This window comes from Nematostella vectensis, chromosome 15, assembly GCF_932526225.1.
Source record: "Nematostella vectensis chromosome 15, jaNemVect1.1, whole genome shotgun sequence".
NCBI classification, from domain to species: Eukaryota; Metazoa; Cnidaria; class Anthozoa; order Actiniaria; family Edwardsiidae; genus Nematostella; species Nematostella vectensis.
The window spans coordinates 7,536,383-7,554,837 of NC_064048.1; the positions used below are offsets into that span (position 1 = coordinate 7,536,383).

Below are 18,455 nucleotides of genomic sequence, written 5' to 3' on the forward strand. Positions count from 1 at the left end.
AAACTCTTTAAAGATATGAGAAAAAAAAAAAAAAAAAAAAAAAGAAAAAATGTGCTCACCTAAGCCTTTGCCAGGTTCTTTTCGTAGCTTGATCACTTGGATATCTCTTTCCGGGGACGCCACAATATCGTTAGGCCTCTGATTGGTCGATTCTGTATAGCAATATTGTCATAAGCATTCAGTGGCGGGAAAAACTTTCTATTGCAAAGTGCCATTTGGCATGGAAAATTACAAGACCAGAAAAAGGTCTTCCAGTAACGTCATCAATATACATAGGAATGGAACTTACTGTTTATAGTTGTGGAAGGGGAAAATATTAATTTTTATAACACAAGAACAAATTGTATTATGGAATTCTTTTATGCGTTTAATATGTAAAAATTGGCTCATTTAGTAATTCACTGCCGATGTTTAAAATTATGGTACAAGGTTGCTGGATGGGAGGCTCATTCCAGACATTCAGGTTTTCACAATTGGCAAGACATTGGAAAATTTGGCCGGTAATGGAATTGGAATTGAACCGGAAGTATCGCACAAGCTTCACCAATGAGCCGATAGAAATGGATGCTTTCTCACACTTGGTGTTTTGCTAGGATGAAAAAATGGCGATTGGCTGAGACTCTTACGTGGAGTATCGGGTCTATCCTCGCTGCTTTCGGCTCGCTTTACCGGTTTTCTGTAGCCTGGCAGATTGAGTGTTGAGTCTGAAAATAGAATATAAATACAAAAATAAGCAAAGACTAATACAATAGCCTTGAACCTATAAAGACATCAAGAAAACCAAAACTATTCTCGCTATGTAGCTTTAACTTTCTGTCTTGCTGGGGACATGCCAATTGTAAATGTGTGGTATCTATAGAGAATACGTGTTACATAGAGAGAGAAAGCAGTCAAAGAAAATAATAATAAAAAAAAAATTCTAACCCTTAGGTAAATATATTTGTCATTATTTACAACAATAGACATCACGGAAGATAAATAAGAATAAACATTTCTTTGGTTTCAGGACAGAAACTCACATTTCTTCGAGGGCCGTTTTCTTGATTTAAAGTGTTTTAACAATAGCATCGTGTCCACAGATAAATACAAAACGAAAACCAGTGCAGCGAAACCAAAAGATCTGATCAAATATTTATCACTTTAGTGTGTATAATCGTTTAAAACGCTCTGAACCTGACTAGAATAAATACTTGAAATAAAATATTCATGTGTGCCGGGAGACTACCCTTGGATACCCGGACAACAACGCCAAGTTTCAGGTCATGGTCTAAACTAGGGAGAAGATTCAAAACGCGGTCAAAAAATATAAAAAACAACAACACATTATTATCAAACAAAATTGTGCGTGGTAGGAAGGCTTCGAAGCGAAGTGGATTTAAAATCCTCTCAAAAATATGAAAAAACTAAGTGCCTATTGAATACAAATAAAGCCTTGTTCTAAGAGTGCTAGCGCGACACGAAACAATCAAATGTGATAAATGCTTGACAGGTAATAGGTGATTTTCTGTTTCGAATGTGAATGGCGATGAGCGAACTCAATGTTTTTGACGTCACGTACGCTGAATACAGGAATAAGGTCCAAGCGTTGAAGCTATGTATGGGTCACAGCGGGAAAAGCATAAACGTGAAAGAGCACTAATCAGCAATACTTTTGTTTTTTGCTTTCATTCAATATTGGAGGACAAATTAGGTGATATGACCTCAAAATAATATAAGTTATAGCATGGCACGAGGGGAATTTAGGGATTGAATGTCTCCGCAACCGAGGGATGGTAAGTTGTTGGATGGTTACATGGCTAGTCACCCCGAGGTTGCGAGACATTTAGAGACATTTAATCTCTAAATTCCCCGAAATGCCATGCTATAACTATGTAATACCATTATCACTGAGGAAAACTCGCAACTACGAGTAATATTAGGATGGATGAGCAAACACGGTTCAATGGATCAGGGCATACGCATTGTTCTTCTTATTCCTGTAGAGACCACCACATTTTTACGAACAATTCTCAAATCAAACACAGTTGATTTACATAGTTGCTCTGAATATCTAGTTTAGTTTTTTGGACGTCATTAGCACGCATGCGTAGAGCAATCAAAATGTTCCCACATGGATCTAGTCTAACGATGTTTAGGTGTCACGAGATCAAATACTCTGGCCTCTTGGCGCGGGGTCTATCTTTGCGGTAATCGGGGAGCTGCCTTGTATTTACTACCCTGGTAGAAACCAGAAGACAAGGATGTTGGTTCTAAATTTTTCTCATGCATTTGTAGAAGGAGATGTAGGATAGAAAACATTATTTTGTCTTTTTCTAAACTTCCTCATTATTAATGCCTGAGGGAATTTTTCCTCATGAGGTGATCATAGTATTACTACATAAAAACAATGTTACATACTTCCATTACTAAAATGAATTTAAATTTTTTCAATAACTAACGACTGACTTGACATTTTGCTAGGATGTCAAAATGTGGGCTCACAGATGCTCTTTAAGAGGTCTGTTTAAAATGATCTGTTTTGGAGCTATTCGAGGTATTGTTTGGTACTATTTACGTTTAAATTTAAGGTGCATGAGGCTGTGTGAAACACATAAGTAGCTTACTTGGCTGAACTTTGTCAAGACGGTTCGGTAAGTAAAAGAAAGAAAAGGAAAGGAGCAGTGTACTTACCTGATGTTCTTAGAATTCTCACCTTCAAAGAAGTAGTTCTTAGAGTCAGAATGTATCAGAGAAGAGAAGATATCTGTGATCGACCATTTCCTTACTGCAATCACAGGTTCAGTGATAGAGGATCCTCAGAAATGGATGAATTACTGGGACAATTAATGTGAAATATATAAAATAATATATGGGAAAGTTAACACATTTCCCAAAATCCTGAAGATTGGTAAAGAACAGGAAGACAGGGTGGCGCAGTTTACAGTTTACGTGTCTCTCACCAATGGGTTCCTGGTTTAATTCGTGGTTCCAAGAAACAAAGTCGACCCTAGGCTGTGTTCCATGGTAACGCATGGGTTGATTGACAGTTGATGAGACGTCTTTATATGCCTTCCTATGTGGCGCGATAGCTCAGTGGTACGGGCTTCGCTTTTTAATTGGCGGTCACGTCTCGCAAAAACCTAGCTAACCAACCTGTTATTGAATTGTTGGGACGTTCAAGAACCACTGAAGAAAGCAGAGTCCATCGCCAGTGTCTGTACTTGGCCGCATAACCAAAAGGGGCATTAACATACTAACACTCTCCCATCCATGTAAACTGCGCGGCAGCACAGTGCAGCTTATATAGCAGTCAGTATAAGACCCCGTGCAATGTAAATCCAGAGCGATTAAGCCTATGGCTGCAATTCTGGATAAACGTCGGTCCAGTCTTCCTTTATTTTCCTCTACATTCTCGTTGTATCTAACGAGGATAATAAGCCTATGGCTGCAATTCTGGATAAACGTCGGTCCAGTCTTCCTTTATTCTCCTCTACATTCTCGTTGTATCTTACGAGGATAATAAGCTAAATAAGGTTTTCTTTATATCAGAAAATCTGTTACAGAGGAATTTGGTACTATACTACATCGGATTGCGTGAGCGAAAGGGTCACAACCAACTTCCAAATGTGGGAACTAAAGTTCCTGAAGGCTTGACGATTGGTTTAAACGTCAGAGAAAAGGGAAGCTTTCAGAGTCATTTCTATGTAAGATAAAATAGCAGAACGCTTCCAAAGGATAGAGAGAATGACAGAACAATTGAGATGATTGAAAACGGAATAAGCGAAAGGGTCACAACCAACTTCCAAATGTGGGAACGAAAGTTCCTGAAGGCTTGACGATTGGTTATAACGTCAGAGAAAAGGGAAGCTTTCAGAGTCATTTCTATGTAAGATAAAATAGCAGAAAGCTTCCAAAGGATAGGGAGAATGACAGAACAATTGAGATGATTGAAAACGGAATAAGCGAAAGGGTCACAACCAACTTCCAAATGTGGGAACGAAAGTTCCTGAAGGCTTGACGATTGGTTATAACGTCAGAGAAAAGGGAAGCTTTCAGAATCATTTCTTTGTAAGATAAAATAGCAGAACGCTTCCAAAGGATAGGGAGAATGACAGAACAATTGAGATGATTGAAAACGGAATAAAGGATTCAAAGAATTTTCTTTTGAATTTGCAAGTTCATCCTTAATAGTTCTAGATCCGCAGCAGATGGGCGAAGGAAGGAGAATGCAGGTAGAAAGAAGATTTTATGATGTGGAAGCTACTCAAGGCGTGTCCTGGATTTATCCAAAATAAGGCAAGGAAGACGACATGACGGAAAAACATGGCATGACGCTTCAAATAAGCTCATTTCACATCTAATAAGGCAGAAAATTCCCCTAAGTACTTAATGAGTAATATCAAACAAAATATCAAATGCGACTTTTTTTTTTAAGTTGATGCGACTTTTTGTAGTGTCATTAAAATTTGAGCCTTTCGTCCCTAAGCCCATACATAGCGCAAGGATGATCGAGGAAAAAATATCTGAAAAAGCCAAAATCAGGGTATATGCATTTTGGCCGCACGTTATTTGTGTTTTGAAAATCAGTCCGGAATACAAGGAACCGGTGGCCATTGTAAGAAACTGTGCCTTTTTTCTCTCGAATTGCGCTCGAATTGCGCATTTTCAAGGGTTTTCCGTCATGTCAAGGAAGACAAGAAGATGAGAAAGGAGGAAGAGAAAATCCAGGGGCTGCATGGCAACATTTGTTTTATTGGTGCAAAGGGAGAAAAGAATGAAAAGGCATGCAATGATTAACATAACATGCAGAGGTGTAGTAATGCAGTGAAGGAAATCCATGCTTGACCTTAGCGTCACAAGAAGAGATACGTCCACAGGAAGGAATAATATAAGTTGGTAGCCCACAGACAGGCCGTTAAACGTTAAAAACCGGTAGTCAAAATTGATTCTTTGACTGTCCATCAAAATATTTATCCGATACTTATTCATAGAAATAGACGATGGTATGCAATTTCTATAGAGTCGAATAGAGAAAAAACCCATTTCAGAAAATTTTGGGCTTGTGTTACTGAATGCATACTAAAAATAAAAATATATTATGCATGCAAAAACTATTTCTGATTACACATGATTCCCTCTTGAAATGCATGCAATCGCATATATGAGATTCCTTCAATAAATACAATTAACAAATTCAAATTCAAGCAATTACAGAAAATATTATCGAAATGAATAATTTTTATGAATGTTTGTGATGTTTTGCGAACATAGATACACTCCTGTTAACATTCTTCGTATCGCGGAATGTCACATTATTCTTACCGGCCCCACCACTGAACGTTGAGAAACGCTTTAGTTTTAAGATAGAAGGCCCTGCCTTGTTACCATCAGCACTATTAGAACACTGACCTACAACCTTTGGAGTCCCATGCAGACTGATAACATTCTGGGGTTCTTCGTCGACACTTTGATTCAACATGCTTCTAAATGCAGGCTGTACTTTTACTTCTTGCTGGTATTTTGGCTGGATTCTTGGTTCCTGGAGAAGACCTTCGTCTTGGTACCTGTCCTGGAATCTTGCAGGCCTTGGTGCCTGGAAAAGACCATCCTCCAGGTTGGTCTCATTACTGGAAAACGGGTCTCGCGGTTTGGACTTTTCTTGGAATTGACGCTGCTTTTCTAGGAAATTTTTAACATTTTCCTGGACATCACTTTGTCGCTCTCTCTCCTTTTCAGTCGAATTGGAAGCATACAGCTGGCCTTCTTGGAGTGAGGTCATTAATTCCTGGCCTCTACCACGACTGGCATAACTCGGCTCCTCCGTCCGTCCATCAACTGTGTCCTGCGATGGCATCTTCAATGGTGGTCTCTCGCGAATGTCGACAGAGCTCATGGAGCTCGTACCGCCTTCATCGCTTGCAATGTCTGATCTTATATGTTCAGTGGTGTGCTCCTGGCTTTGTAAGGCAGGTACAGGGCCTCGGTTTTGAGGCACTGGGTGGCGTAAGGTGTCTGTTGAGGCCTGCAGTTGCTGCATCTGAGGAACTCGTAAGTAGGGTGACTTGTTATGATACTTTAGGGCAATGCCAACTGAAAATTAGAGCAAGCAAGGCGTGAGCCTAAGGAACCCCGTAATAAAAGTGGACAAGGCACGTTCTCAATCTTGACTAAGACTAGAAAGTGGGTACGTATAAAGCATTCACAACTGATAAATTTATAGTATGCTTTTGCTCTCTAATCTTGTAAGACGAAATGCCCAAACAAAGAATAATGTTCGTGAAAAACGTTGAAATTCCATCTTCACGGTTTAGTAAGAAGGCACGGACTTATATCTCAAACAGATTTACGACGTCAGAGGGACGGAAACGTCGCCCTCACTGGATCTTCCCACACTAAAAAAAGCAAATGTGGTCAAGTGCTGAAAGCTTGATTGTGTGCGAGGTCGTCGTTCTCCTCGACAATGCAGCGTTGTAGATAGGACAAGGACGGGTATTAACCTTCCCTGTCGATCAGAGAAATACTAAAAAAAAATAATGCACTGACCTTCGTCTTCCTGCTCCAGGGAGGACAATCTCGCCCTCATCTTCATCTGAAACCGATGGAACGCAGTGCAGAGCGACAACAAGTATTTTGCCCTTAAACAAGACAATGACACTAAGTTAAAACAGTGTATAAGAACCAGTTTAGAGTAGTATTTCCCATTCAAGTATTATCATGTGTCATGAAGTTGCTTGACAACATTTCCTTACTCTGTAAGGAGCTGTACCAACATTGCAGGATACGTTAAAGAATGTCGACAAGTAACTATATTATTATTATTATATTTATTATATTTATTATTATTATTATTATTATTATTATTATTATTATTATTATTATTATATTATTATTATTATTATTTATTATATTTATTATATTATTATTATTATTATTATTATATATATTATTATATGTTTACAATTGAAAATCCATCAATTTATTTGTAAGAAAACTTCAAAACAGCTTTAAGAAATAACTTAGTTACGACGGAAATGGATTATTGAGTGAGTCGGTATTTTGTGGGTTCGTATATATAATGGCGGTGAGTCGGTATTTTGTGGGATCGTATATATAATGGCGGTGTGACTGGCCTTTTTTTATGTTTTTACACTTTTTTATGATCCAGCAAGACAACAATGTTTGTCTTTTGGTCAACTAGGCAGCAATGGGGGCTGATTTTAGCGCTGTTTGCTAAACGTTTCAAAGAGTTTTCATCGCATAGTCTGTTCCATAAGTGTGCAAAATGTATGGACCATGAAAAAGCTTTGGACTATGAAAATCGGTGCATATATCTGCAGTCTTTCCAACCGTCACCTCTGCTAGCGACAGCTAACGCTAATTTTTCATAATGTACTTGAGTGGATGGTACTTACCTCTTGTAGTGTCCGGTGTAGAATGTAAGCTTGGCAGAGTCAGAGCTTTCCCTCGGCTCAATGAAGAACTTCTTTTTCTGCATATCAAAGTAAAAAGTTATTGTATGATCCCAGAAAAGACCCATACGTCCCCACAGGCGGAGTGACTTCTGGGTAAAACGTTTTCTGCAACCCTATGAAAATTGGCATTAAAATAAAATACAAATTTGGTTAGACCAATTATGCCGCCATTTAATGCTCCCGCTAAACCCCGAGTCACACAAAATATCCATTTCCATCGGCTAAATCAAGCAAGTAACCAGGATATTTTTAATCAAATATCGTCAATAACCCATCAGACTTCATAAGTAGATTGTTATGTTAAAGTTTCCTTGCATATAAACCGTTGTATTTTCTATGAGAAACAAGAACATATAAGTAGTTGATTGGCATTCTTTAAGTCTGGCTTACCTTAAAGGAGAGCTTCTTGGTCATTTGCCACGAGTGCTTGTGAATCGGACTCTTGATGTGACCTCGTGACTAAAACAGAACACGAAGAGCACGAGAAAATAGAAGGTTTTCATTGTCCTTTAGTTAAAACTTCTCTCTTGCTGATTATAATAATCCAATAGTGCAATAGTACAGAAAGGCACGTCTTAAAGTAACAGCGGTTCAAAAACTAAAGGGAAAGTAACAAAAGAATTTTATCATTTCGTCGGGTTGTCCTTAAAGGCAAAAAATGTAATTGTTTATGTGGTCACCTACGCACGAGAGCTTTGACTGTCGCTTCGAGAAAACTGTCAAAACAAACTCTGCCATGATTGACATGAACGTCCATATAGTCGCGATCGTTGTCGCCGTGATCGTTATGATCATATAATTATCCTGGTTACTGTCATTATTCTTTGTTTTCATAATCGTAATGATCGTTGTAATCGCTGTGATCGGTATAATCGGTACTACTCACCTCATACACGGTGACCCCCCGCACGCAGATACCAAGAAACAGTAAGTCTGCATCTTGCGCTTTCTTGTCCTTCAATAAAAACAATTACAGATGATATAAACTCATTGACTCCTGGCTATGTTTGAGCTGAATTAAAAAAAAAAAAACAGACTGAAAACGGATACCCCCCCCCCTATGTTGAGTTTTATACAGCCCGTCGAAGTCAAACAACACCTAGTCAGCGGTATCCTAGCTTTCCAACAGTGCTTGCGGTCCCATTTTTAATCCCTTCTCGTTGTGCTAATGCGAGCACAAATTGATGGTTGCCTGTATTTTTCATAAAAAAATACAGCTATAAGCATATTGAGAGAGTGTCATGAAGTGTATTTGGGCATAATTGAGTGCTGTGCGTATGGATATTTGCAAGCAAAGGTGGATTCATGGTGTTTTTTTTTTCTTGTTTGGCTTTGCCTGGATGAGAAAATTATTTTCTAATGAATCACCACAGCTCTCCTAAATGCTGTCTTTTTTTGAAACAAAATTGATTTCAAAACTGTTTACTCTGCTATTCTGGGCCTGTTTGACCTGGAATTCATTTTTTTAGCTATGGGGTGAAAAGACTTGTAAAAAAAAAACATCTGACTTTGGGGAGAGGAGTGTTAACAGAATGCTCTACAATCCGTAATGGTATCCAAGTGGTTTCATAAGCCTTCAAGGAGTGGACATTGTGTTTTGAGGCCATGGAAATGAACCTGGAGGATCAGAATAAGGTATCTATTTGTGTCTCGGGCTGTGCCGCTTGTGCTGTGCTTATCTCTCCCATGTGTGGTATTTTTAGCGTTTTGTTGAGAGGGGTGATTCTGCTTTTTTTCTTTGTTCGATTTAAAGTTTGTCAAAGAATCTGATTATCTGGCTAAAGAGTAGTTGCCATCACCTTGGTTGGATGCATATCTTCAAGACCATTTATCCCTTATACTGATGCCTGATTATCTTCATCTTGTTCTGTTTTGTATTTATGAATGTTTTGGGTTGTTGGTACAGACCGGTCAATGTGGAGTCAATGTGTTAAAAAAACGCCGGCTGCAGAAGCAGCACCACCATCAGTTAGAGCGGCAACAGCAGCACCAACAACATTAGGGATCTTGTAAAGTAATTATATTTATCTAATATCTACATACAATTCATTTTTTTACCTAGTCGGCCCTTGACCCATCCACCTCGAAGTTCTTTTATTCTTTTACAAGATCCCTTACTTGTCTTTTTTTTAATACTTGCGGTACTTACAGATTGAACCCTGTAGAAATGAAGGCCGTACTCGGGTAGCCTCATTGCTTCTTTGAGGAACTCGATCTCGGCCTCATGCTCGTCCAGGCCAGTGAAACCCTTATGGAACTCAGGTAACTGCTGTAGGGCGTACTCTGGCGTCACCTTGTTAAGAACCTGTGAAGTTTTTTCCCGTTTTCAGAGTTAGCGCTTTAAAGTTCATGGTATGTTCTTACCCGTTTTGAGAGTTATAATATTCTTGTATTCATGGTATGTTATTACCCGTTTTGAGAGGTAGCATTCCAGTATTCATGGTATGTTCTTACTCGTTTTGATAGGTAGCGTTCTAGTATTCATGGTATGTTCTTACCCGTTTTGAGAGTTATAATATTCTTGTATTCATGGTATGTTATTACTCGTTTTGAGAGGTAGCATTTTAGTATTCATGGTATGTTCTTACCCGTTTTGAGAGGTATAATATTCTAGTATTTATGATATGTTCTTACTTATTTAGAGAGATAGCATTCTAGTATTCATCGTATGGTCTTACCCGTTTTGATAGGTAGCATTCTAGTATTCATGGTACATTCTTACCCGTGTTGAGAGATATAATATTCTAGTATTCATGGTATGTTCTTACTTGTTTTGAGAGGTAGCATTTTAGTATTCATGGTACATTCTTTCCCGTGTTGAGAGATATAATATCCTAGTATTCATGGTATGTTCTTACTCGTTTTGAGAGGTAGCATTTTAGTATTCATGGTACGTTCTTACCCGTTTTGAGGGGTATAATATTCTAGTATTCATGGTATGTTCTTACTTGTTTTGAGAGGTAGCATTTTAGTATTCATGGTATGTTCTTGCCCGTCTTGAGAGGTAGCATTCTAGTATTCATGGTACGTTCTTACCCGTCTTGAGATATATAATATTCTAGTATTCATGGTACGTTCTTACCCGTCTTGAGAGGTAGCATTCTAGTATTCATGGTACGTTCTTACCCGTCTTGAGAGATAGCATTCTAGTATTCATGGTACGTTCTTACCCGTCTTGAGAGGTAGCATTCTAGTATTCATGGTACGTTCTTACCCGTCTTGAGAGGTAGCATTTTAGTATTCATGGTACGTTCTTACTCGTCTTGAGATATATGATATTCTAGTATTCATGGTACGTTCTTACCCGTCTTGAGAGGTAGCATTCTAGTATTCATGGTACGTTCTTACCCGTCTTGAGAGGTAGCATTCTAGTATCCATGGTACGTTCTTACCCGTCTTGAGAGGTAGCATTCTAGTATTCATGGTACGTTCTTACCCGTCTTGAGAGGTAGCATTCTAGTATTAATGGTACGTTCTTACCCGTCTTGAGAGGTAGCATTCTAGTATCCATGGTACGTTCTTACCCGTCTTGAGAGGTAGCATTCTAGTATTCATGGTACGTTCTTACCCGTCTTGAGAGGTAGCATTCTAGTATTCATGGTACGTTCTTACCCGTGTTGAGAGGTAGCATTCTAGTATTCATGGTGTGTTCTTACCCGTCTTGAGAGGTAGCATTCTAGTATTCATGGTATGTTCTTACCCGTGTTGAGAGGTATAATATCCTAGTATTCATGGTATGTTCTTACTCGTTTTGAGAGGTAGCATTTTAGTATTTATGGTACGTTCTTACCCGTTTTGAGGGGTATAATATTCTAGTATTCATGGTATGTTCTTACTTGTTTTGAAGGGGGCATCTTAGTATTCATGGTATGTTCTTGCCCGTCTTGAGAGGTAGCATTCTAGTATTCATGGTACGTTCTTACCCGTCTTGAGAGGTAGCATTCTAGTATTCATGGTACGTTCTTACCCGTCTTGAGAGGTAGCATTCTAGTATTCATGGTATGTTCTTACCCGTCTTGAGAGGTAGCATTCTAGTATTCATGGTACGTTCTTACCCGTCTTGAGAGGTAGCATTCTAGTATTCATGGTACGTTCTTACCCGTCTTGAGAGGTAGCATTCTAGTATTCATGGTACGTTCTTACCCGTGTTGAGAGGTAGCATTCTAGTATTCATGGTGTGTTCTTACCCGTCTTGAGAGGTAGCATTCTAGTATTCATGGTACGTTCTTACCCGTCTTGAGAGGTAGCATTCTAGTATTCATGGTACGTTCTTACCCGTCTTGAGAGGTATAATATTCTAGTATTCATGGTACGTTCTTACCCGTGTTGTGAGGTAGCATTCTAGTATTCATGGTACGTTCTTACCCGTCTGGAGAGGTAGCATTCTAGTATCCATGGTACGTTCTTACCCGTCTTGAGAGGTAGCATTCTAGTATCCATGGTACGTTCTTACCCGTCTTGAGAGGTAGCATTCTAGTATTCATGGTACGTTCTTACCCGTCTTGAGAGGTAGCATTCTAGTATTCATGGTACGTTCTTACCCGTGTTGAGAGGTAGCATTCTAGTATTCATGGTGTGTTCTTACCCGTCTTGAGAGGTAGCATTCTAGTATTCATGGTATGTTCTTACCCGTGTTGAGAGGTATAATATCCTAGTATTCATGGTATGTTCTTACTCGTTTTGAGAGGTAGCATTTTAGTATTTATGGTACGTTCTTACCCGTTTTGAGGGGTATATTATTCTAGTATTCATGGTATGTTCTTACTTGTTTTGAAGGGGGCATCTTAGTATTCATGGTATGTTCTTGCCCGTCTTGAGAGGTAGCATTCTAGTATTCATGGTACGTTCTTACCCGTCTTGAGAGGTAGCATTCTAGTATTCATGGTACGTTCTTACCCGTCTTGAGAGGTAGCATTCTAGTATTCATGGTATGTTCTTACCCGTCTTGAGAGGTAGCATTCTAGTATTCATGGTACGTTCTTACCCGTCTTGAGAGGTAGCATTCTAGTATTCATGGTACGTTCTTACCCGTCTTGAGAGGTAGCATTCTAGTATTCATGGTACGTTCTTACCCGTGTTGAGAGGTAGCATTCTAGTATTCATGGTGTGTTCTTACCCGTCTTGAGAGGTAGCATTCTAGTATTCATGGTACGTTCTTACCCGTCTTGAGAGGTAGCATTCTAGTATTCATGGTACGTTCTTACCCGTCTTGAGAGGTATAATATTCTAGTATTCATGGTACGTTCTTACCCGTGTTGAGAGGTAGCATTCTAGTATTCATGGTACGTTCTTACCCGTCTGGAGAGGTAGCATTCTAGTATTCATGGTACGTTCTTACCCGTCTTGAGAGGTATAATATTCTAGTATTCATGGTACGTTCTTACCCGTCTTGAGAGGTAGCATTCTAGTATTCATGGTACGTTCTTACCCGTCTTGAGAGGTAGCATTCTAGTATTCATGGTACGTTCTTACCCGTCTTGAGAGGTATAATATTCTAGTATTCATGGTACGTTCTTACCCGTCTTGAGAGGTAGCATTTTAGTATTCATGGTACGTTCTTACCCGTCTTGAGAGGTATAATATTCTAGTATTCATGGTACGTTCTTACCCGTCTTGAGAGGTAGCATTCTAGTATTCATGGTACGTTCTTACCCGTCTAGAGAGGTAGCATTCTAGTATTCATGGTACGTTCTTACCCGTCTTGAGAGGTAGTGTTCCACGATGAAGTAGTCTCCGCCCAGTGCCGGTGTGTAGTCACCCGTCTCTGCTTGTAGTGCGAGTCCGCCAAGTGTGAGTGCCGCCTCTTCGTGACAGTATAGGCGGCAATCCAAGAGGTCCTTGCGCAGCTGAAGGTAAAACTGGTGCTTGGTTTTGTGATTACTAAGAAGAACAATACAAAACAGAGTTGATCATACAGTTAGTTATTTCAAAAATTCCAAACTTTGTAGCTTCTGGTATTATTGATCGGAGCGAGCACAAAGAGGAGAGTGAAGGTCTATTTTTGGTTTTATGTGTGTGCTTTTTGTGTCAAATCTCAGTAACAGAGTTTTTCTGGGCTGCGATCAAATTGGGTGAGTACGATATGTCAATATACAATTTTTGTCAAGTTCCACCGCCACTACCCGAGTTACTTACGGCGCTATCTCGTTATGCGTCGTGCTGTTGACGTGTGGCACGTCAAAACGTGTTCTTTGCAGCGAGTGGCAACTAAAGTACATTTTTTTTCGAAGTTTGTTTGGCGCTTTGCAGTAAGGAAAATAATAATTTATTTCGTCAGAATCTGTTATCAAACCTTTTCGTGGAAATTCTCGCCAAATTCGTACTGTTTCAAAGCCAGACCCCTAATATATGAACATAATATCAGCTCCAGGCACTAATGTCATCTTGAAGACATTCCTAGTGTTCGAATTATTCTAGTGATTCAGAAACCCCATTTGATATCCGCATTAAACAGAAGGTTGCTAAATGATTAGTCTGGTTGCGTATGAGGGGAAAATACTTACTCAATAAGGGCCAACTTCTCCACGTAAAACTTCACACGGAAATACAGAATGAACTCCAATAGCGTTCCCTTGGGCTGAGATAAAAATAAAGTACATTCATAATAATTATCACATGATTTAAGAATCTATGTCACTCGCAATTTTCACGTCTTAGCTTCATTGATATGTGTGTGGAAAAATCAATTTTCAATCGGTTATTTGTGGAAGCTTTTATGAATTTTAGATTAAATTTGGCGAATAATTATAAGACTTTGTTTTTAAGGTAGTTATTTCAAAATTTCATCATATAATCTTGTCCTTGATTCTGATTAAAAAAATAAATAAATAAAAAAACAAGAACAAACAAAGGTTGAGGGTTAAGCCTTAGTTCTTTCCGAGTAGCGAAACCAAAAAACGATCGCAAAGAATGCCGGGTCTCCCAGCATGCATCTGAGTATGATGTATACGTACGTCATCTTTCCACTTGGGCGGAGCATACTTTGACAACTTGACGTCAAGATCCAGGAAGTAGAGTTCGCCATCTGGAAGACAGAATTTCATAATGTGTGATTCCAGAAAATATCCACGCCCCTCACCCCACCCCAAAGGAGGGAATTTTCTCCGAGCCCTCCTCCCCGAGTTCTCCACCATTTTCTTACGAGACTTCCACTCATATGAAGAACCTCAGCTAGTTCCTTAATAACTAAGTAATTTAGAATTGGGAAACCCATTCTTTATCAAGGGAAAGAGAGGGAAACGCTCGCCAACATTCGCAATAAGGCACCTCCTTCAGCACACTTGGCGTCAAAGTATTTCATTGACTTAATGAAGAACATCGGCTATTTCCTCGATAACTAGACCATTTTGAATTGAAGGACGTATTCTCAATCAAGGAAAAGAGTTGATAACGCTTGCAAACAGTCGCATTAAGTTTTGGCAACTTTTGAACATAAATCACGTCGAAAGCTTTGATTGACGGAAGAGTGTTTGCATTTTGAGACTTTCTAAGTTTGTCGCGTAGTAATAAAAAGTGGTCAACATTCAGCATTATCTCACCTTTCTGTTGGGCGAGTCCAAAGAAAATCTTGTCAGGGATTCCGATGTACTTGATGACCTGTTCGTACAGCTGCTGTGTTGTAGTGTTGGTCTGCAAAATGTACATTTCAACAGAGTCACGAGAGAAGTAGAGACAAAAAGGTGTCACACTCTTTCCTCAATCGTCATCTGTAGCTACTGGCCACTCTGGGCTTTACGCCTCACATACAGTTGTGTTACAAGTCATACAAAGTTGCGCGTCACGCTTTCCTCAATCGTCATCTGTAGCTACTGGCCACTCTGGGCTTTACGCCTCACATACAGTTGTGTTACAAGTCACACAAAGTTGCGCGTCACGCTTTCCTCTGTCGTTATCTGTAGCTACTGGCCACTCTGGGCTTCACGCCTCACATACAGTTGTGTTACAAGTCATACAAAGTTGCGCGTCACGCTTTCCTCTGTCGTTATCTGTAGCTACTGGCCACTCTGGGCTTCACGCCTCACATACAGTTGTGTTACAAGTCACACAAAGTTGCGCGTCACGCTTTCCTCTGTCGTCATCTGTAGCTACTGGCCACTCTGGGCTTCACGCCTCACATACAGTTGTGTTACAAGTCATACAAAGTTGCGCGTCACACTTTCCTCTGTCGTTATCTGTAGCTACTGGCCACTCTGGGCTTTACGCCTCACATACAGTTGTGTTACAAGTCATACAAAGTTGCGCGTCACGCTTTCCTCTGTCGTTATCTGTAGCTTCACGCTAAAAAAGTTAAATGCAGCAGATGTCACATTGTTTCCCTCAATAAGTAGCATGTCATAAACAGTTGCGTTATAAGTTACAAGTCACACAAACTTGAGTTACACATGACGTCTCATTATTTCCCTCAAACGTTATACGTAGCATCTGTCCACTCAAGACTAACGTCTCATAAGCAGTTGCGTTATAAGTTACAAGTCACACAAACTTGCGTTACACATGACGTCTTATTATTTCCCTCAAACGTTATACGTAGCATCTTTCCACTCAAGGCTTTACACCTCATGTACAGTTGTGCAACAAGTTACAAGTCACACAAAGTTGCGTAAAACATTACGTCAAATTCTTTCCTCGATCAAAATATGTAGCTTATGTCAACTCAAGGCTTTATACCTTGTGTACGTTTGTGCAACAAGTTACAAGTCACACAAAGTTGCGTAAAACATGACGTCAAATTCTTTCCTCGATCAAAATATGTAGCTTATGTCAACTCAAGGCTTTATACCTTGTGTACGTTTGTGCAACAAGTTACAAGTCACACAAAGTTGCGTTACACATGGCGTCAGATCTGCTACCTCTTCCATCATCTGTAACTTCTGCCCACTTGAGGCTATGCGCCTCGCATACAGTTGCGTTAAAGTCAAAGTCACACAAAGAAAGGAAACCCGAGAGGTTGCGTTAAACATGAGGTCAGATCTTTACCTCAATCATCATCTGCAGCTTCTGTCCATTCAACACTATAACGGACACCATGCGTCGTCCATGTGGAAGTTGGCCGGCCTTTTTCTGCAGAAAAAAAAACTTTAAAATATCAATAAAGTAAAGGTTGGACCGAAAATAGACGCAAGCGCAACGCACGTAATTTTCCAATTCTAGAGTACAGCAAGGAATTCTAGGTAAGAGCGAGGAAACACAATTGTTGTATTTTTTGCGCAATAATCTCTCTGAACTCGCTGCAATAACATAGCAAGATTACATTCCACTGATACTGACACTAATACTGACCGAAAATAAAAAAAAAACGTAGTACCAAGGGTCATATAAAGTATAAAAAGGTTGAACAAACAAACTCCTTCCTCATAAATAGTATTGCAAAAACGAGGATTTGGAAGTTTCCTTAGTTTAGAATTCACGGACATAGCGTCTTGGATTATCAAGCATCAACCATTGAATTATAATCTAGCTTTAAAACACTACAGTTGAATCTCTAAAAACAAGCCAACTTTCTCCTCTACTTACGGGTGTAATGTTGACGATTGACTTGTTTGGGTCTTCACTTATCATGACGAACTCTGGACCGAAAAAAGTCTGAAACAAAAATTGTTAATCCACTGTAAGTCTAAACTAAGGAGAAATGTTGTTGTTCCGAAAATTATTTCAAAAAGCTACTATAGCGTTTCTTCTATAAGAAGAGTTTATTAAGGCCGAAGTTAACTAAGGCGTTGTACAACAGTATCATTGCATCACGTACGAAAAAAAAAATCCAACCGACTACACTTTCGCCGTTTTATATATTTCAAAATGTATATACTTAAAATATATATGAATCCACCTTCAGTTTGTTCTTTGAATTTGATTTTCCTCGACTGGGCTTGCTCAATCGAGGAAGCGACAGATACTGGTCTGCGTCGGTGGTTGGGCGCTCTATTCCATTCATTCCGGGGTATCCACTGGCCAGGTTTGGTGTTGATAGATATTGTGGCTCGTCCAGCCTAAAACAGTACAAATGAGAAAATAATGATATCTTGTCATATCTTGTCTCCCATGCCACGCCAAGTTCACGTAAACCGTTGTTGTCGCTATCTCGTTGCTGTGTTGGCTTATCTAATAAGTAGTCCCAATTTAATCCAAGCTAACTTACAGTAACATTAGGCTTTCGCCCGTGTTGTCTGTCGGCTAAAACAAGTATCATTGTTTTTGCCCAAACACCTTTATAACAACCTAGATAACACATATGTATTTTGATTATAAGTAAAACAACCCTTAATAAAAGGTATCCATGCTACCCCACTTGCAACGATGTATCGTGCACTTGCCCAATAGGAATACAGGAAATGTTGTGCAAGTGGTCAACATCAAATCTTAGGAAATGAAACAAATTTGTTTGTAAAACGAAGTAGAAACAAAGTATATCAATCCACGTATATTAAGCGATAAATTATCATGCAATGGAACGTATATTAAGCAATTTAATTTCATGTTATTCAAGACCACTGCCTTAGGATTCATTGAATTGTCAGAACACACACACACACACACACAAAAAAAAAATCATTTACCTGCTAGGTTTATCCCTGCCTCGCCGGAAACCCAACTGCGACACAGAACTGCCAAAGCTTACAAGGTATGGGTCGCTCTCATAGCCATCAGTGATGTAAGATTCTGGCGCATAGCTCCCTTGAATCAGCGATATCGCTGAGGATGACCGGCCATCTGAGAACATGGAAGACCTCGGACCAGACGCCATGGACGATGTGGTCGCCAGAGAGTTTTCACTGCCATATCGTTGCAGTCTTCGAGGCCCTGGGAAATAAAGGAAACAGCTGACAAGAGAAGAATTTCTTGGTCAATTTGTGGTGCGCATGGCATAATGAGGCTTTGGCTCGGTCATTTGTTTGGTAATGCATATTGGCTATACTATTGATTACATACATAGTATTACGGGCAGGAAGAATTGAAGTGGTTGCACAACAGCTATGATACGAAAACACAAGACTGCAGCATTTGTTT

The 18,455-nt window shown here is 39.5% G+C and overlaps 1 protein-coding gene and 1 long non-coding RNA gene across 3 annotated transcripts in view; both read right to left on the reverse strand.

The window, feature by feature from the left end:
* LOC5509868 (tyrosine-protein phosphatase non-receptor type 13) overlaps positions 1–18,455 on the reverse strand; it is a 53,555-nt gene that overhangs the window by 23,454 nt on the left and 11,646 nt on the right. For both annotated transcript variants that reach the window (XM_048722857.1, XM_048722856.1), the window contains exons 12-27: positions 18,005–18,248; positions 17,278–17,437; positions 16,965–17,033; positions 16,428–16,511; positions 14,990–15,080; positions 14,405–14,475; positions 13,955–14,028; positions 13,148–13,331; positions 9,601–9,756; positions 8,338–8,406; positions 7,842–7,910; positions 7,392–7,468; positions 6,523–6,614; positions 5,389–6,069; positions 627–704; positions 60–152 (exon numbers count right to left, since the gene is read on the reverse strand). In XM_048722857.1, the coding sequence (XP_048578814.1) occupies positions 60–152; positions 627–704; positions 5,389–6,069; positions 6,523–6,614; positions 7,392–7,468; positions 7,842–7,910; positions 8,338–8,406; positions 9,601–9,756; positions 13,148–13,331; positions 13,955–14,028; positions 14,405–14,475; positions 14,990–15,080; positions 16,428–16,511; positions 16,965–17,033; positions 17,278–17,437; positions 18,005–18,248 (2,292 nt within the window). The remainder of the gene's footprint in view (positions 1–59; positions 153–626; positions 705–5,388; positions 6,070–6,522; positions 6,615–7,391; positions 7,469–7,841; positions 7,911–8,337; positions 8,407–9,600; positions 9,757–13,147; positions 13,332–13,954; positions 14,029–14,404; positions 14,476–14,989; positions 15,081–16,427; positions 16,512–16,964; positions 17,034–17,277; positions 17,438–18,004; positions 18,249–18,455) is intronic.
* On the reverse strand, positions 9,202–9,589 carry LOC125560688. Its single transcript, XR_007306783.1, has 2 exons — positions 9,510–9,589; positions 9,202–9,479 (listed from the first exon to the last, which is right to left on the reverse strand). It is a non-coding gene; the product is annotated as an uncharacterized LOC125560688 (long non-coding RNA).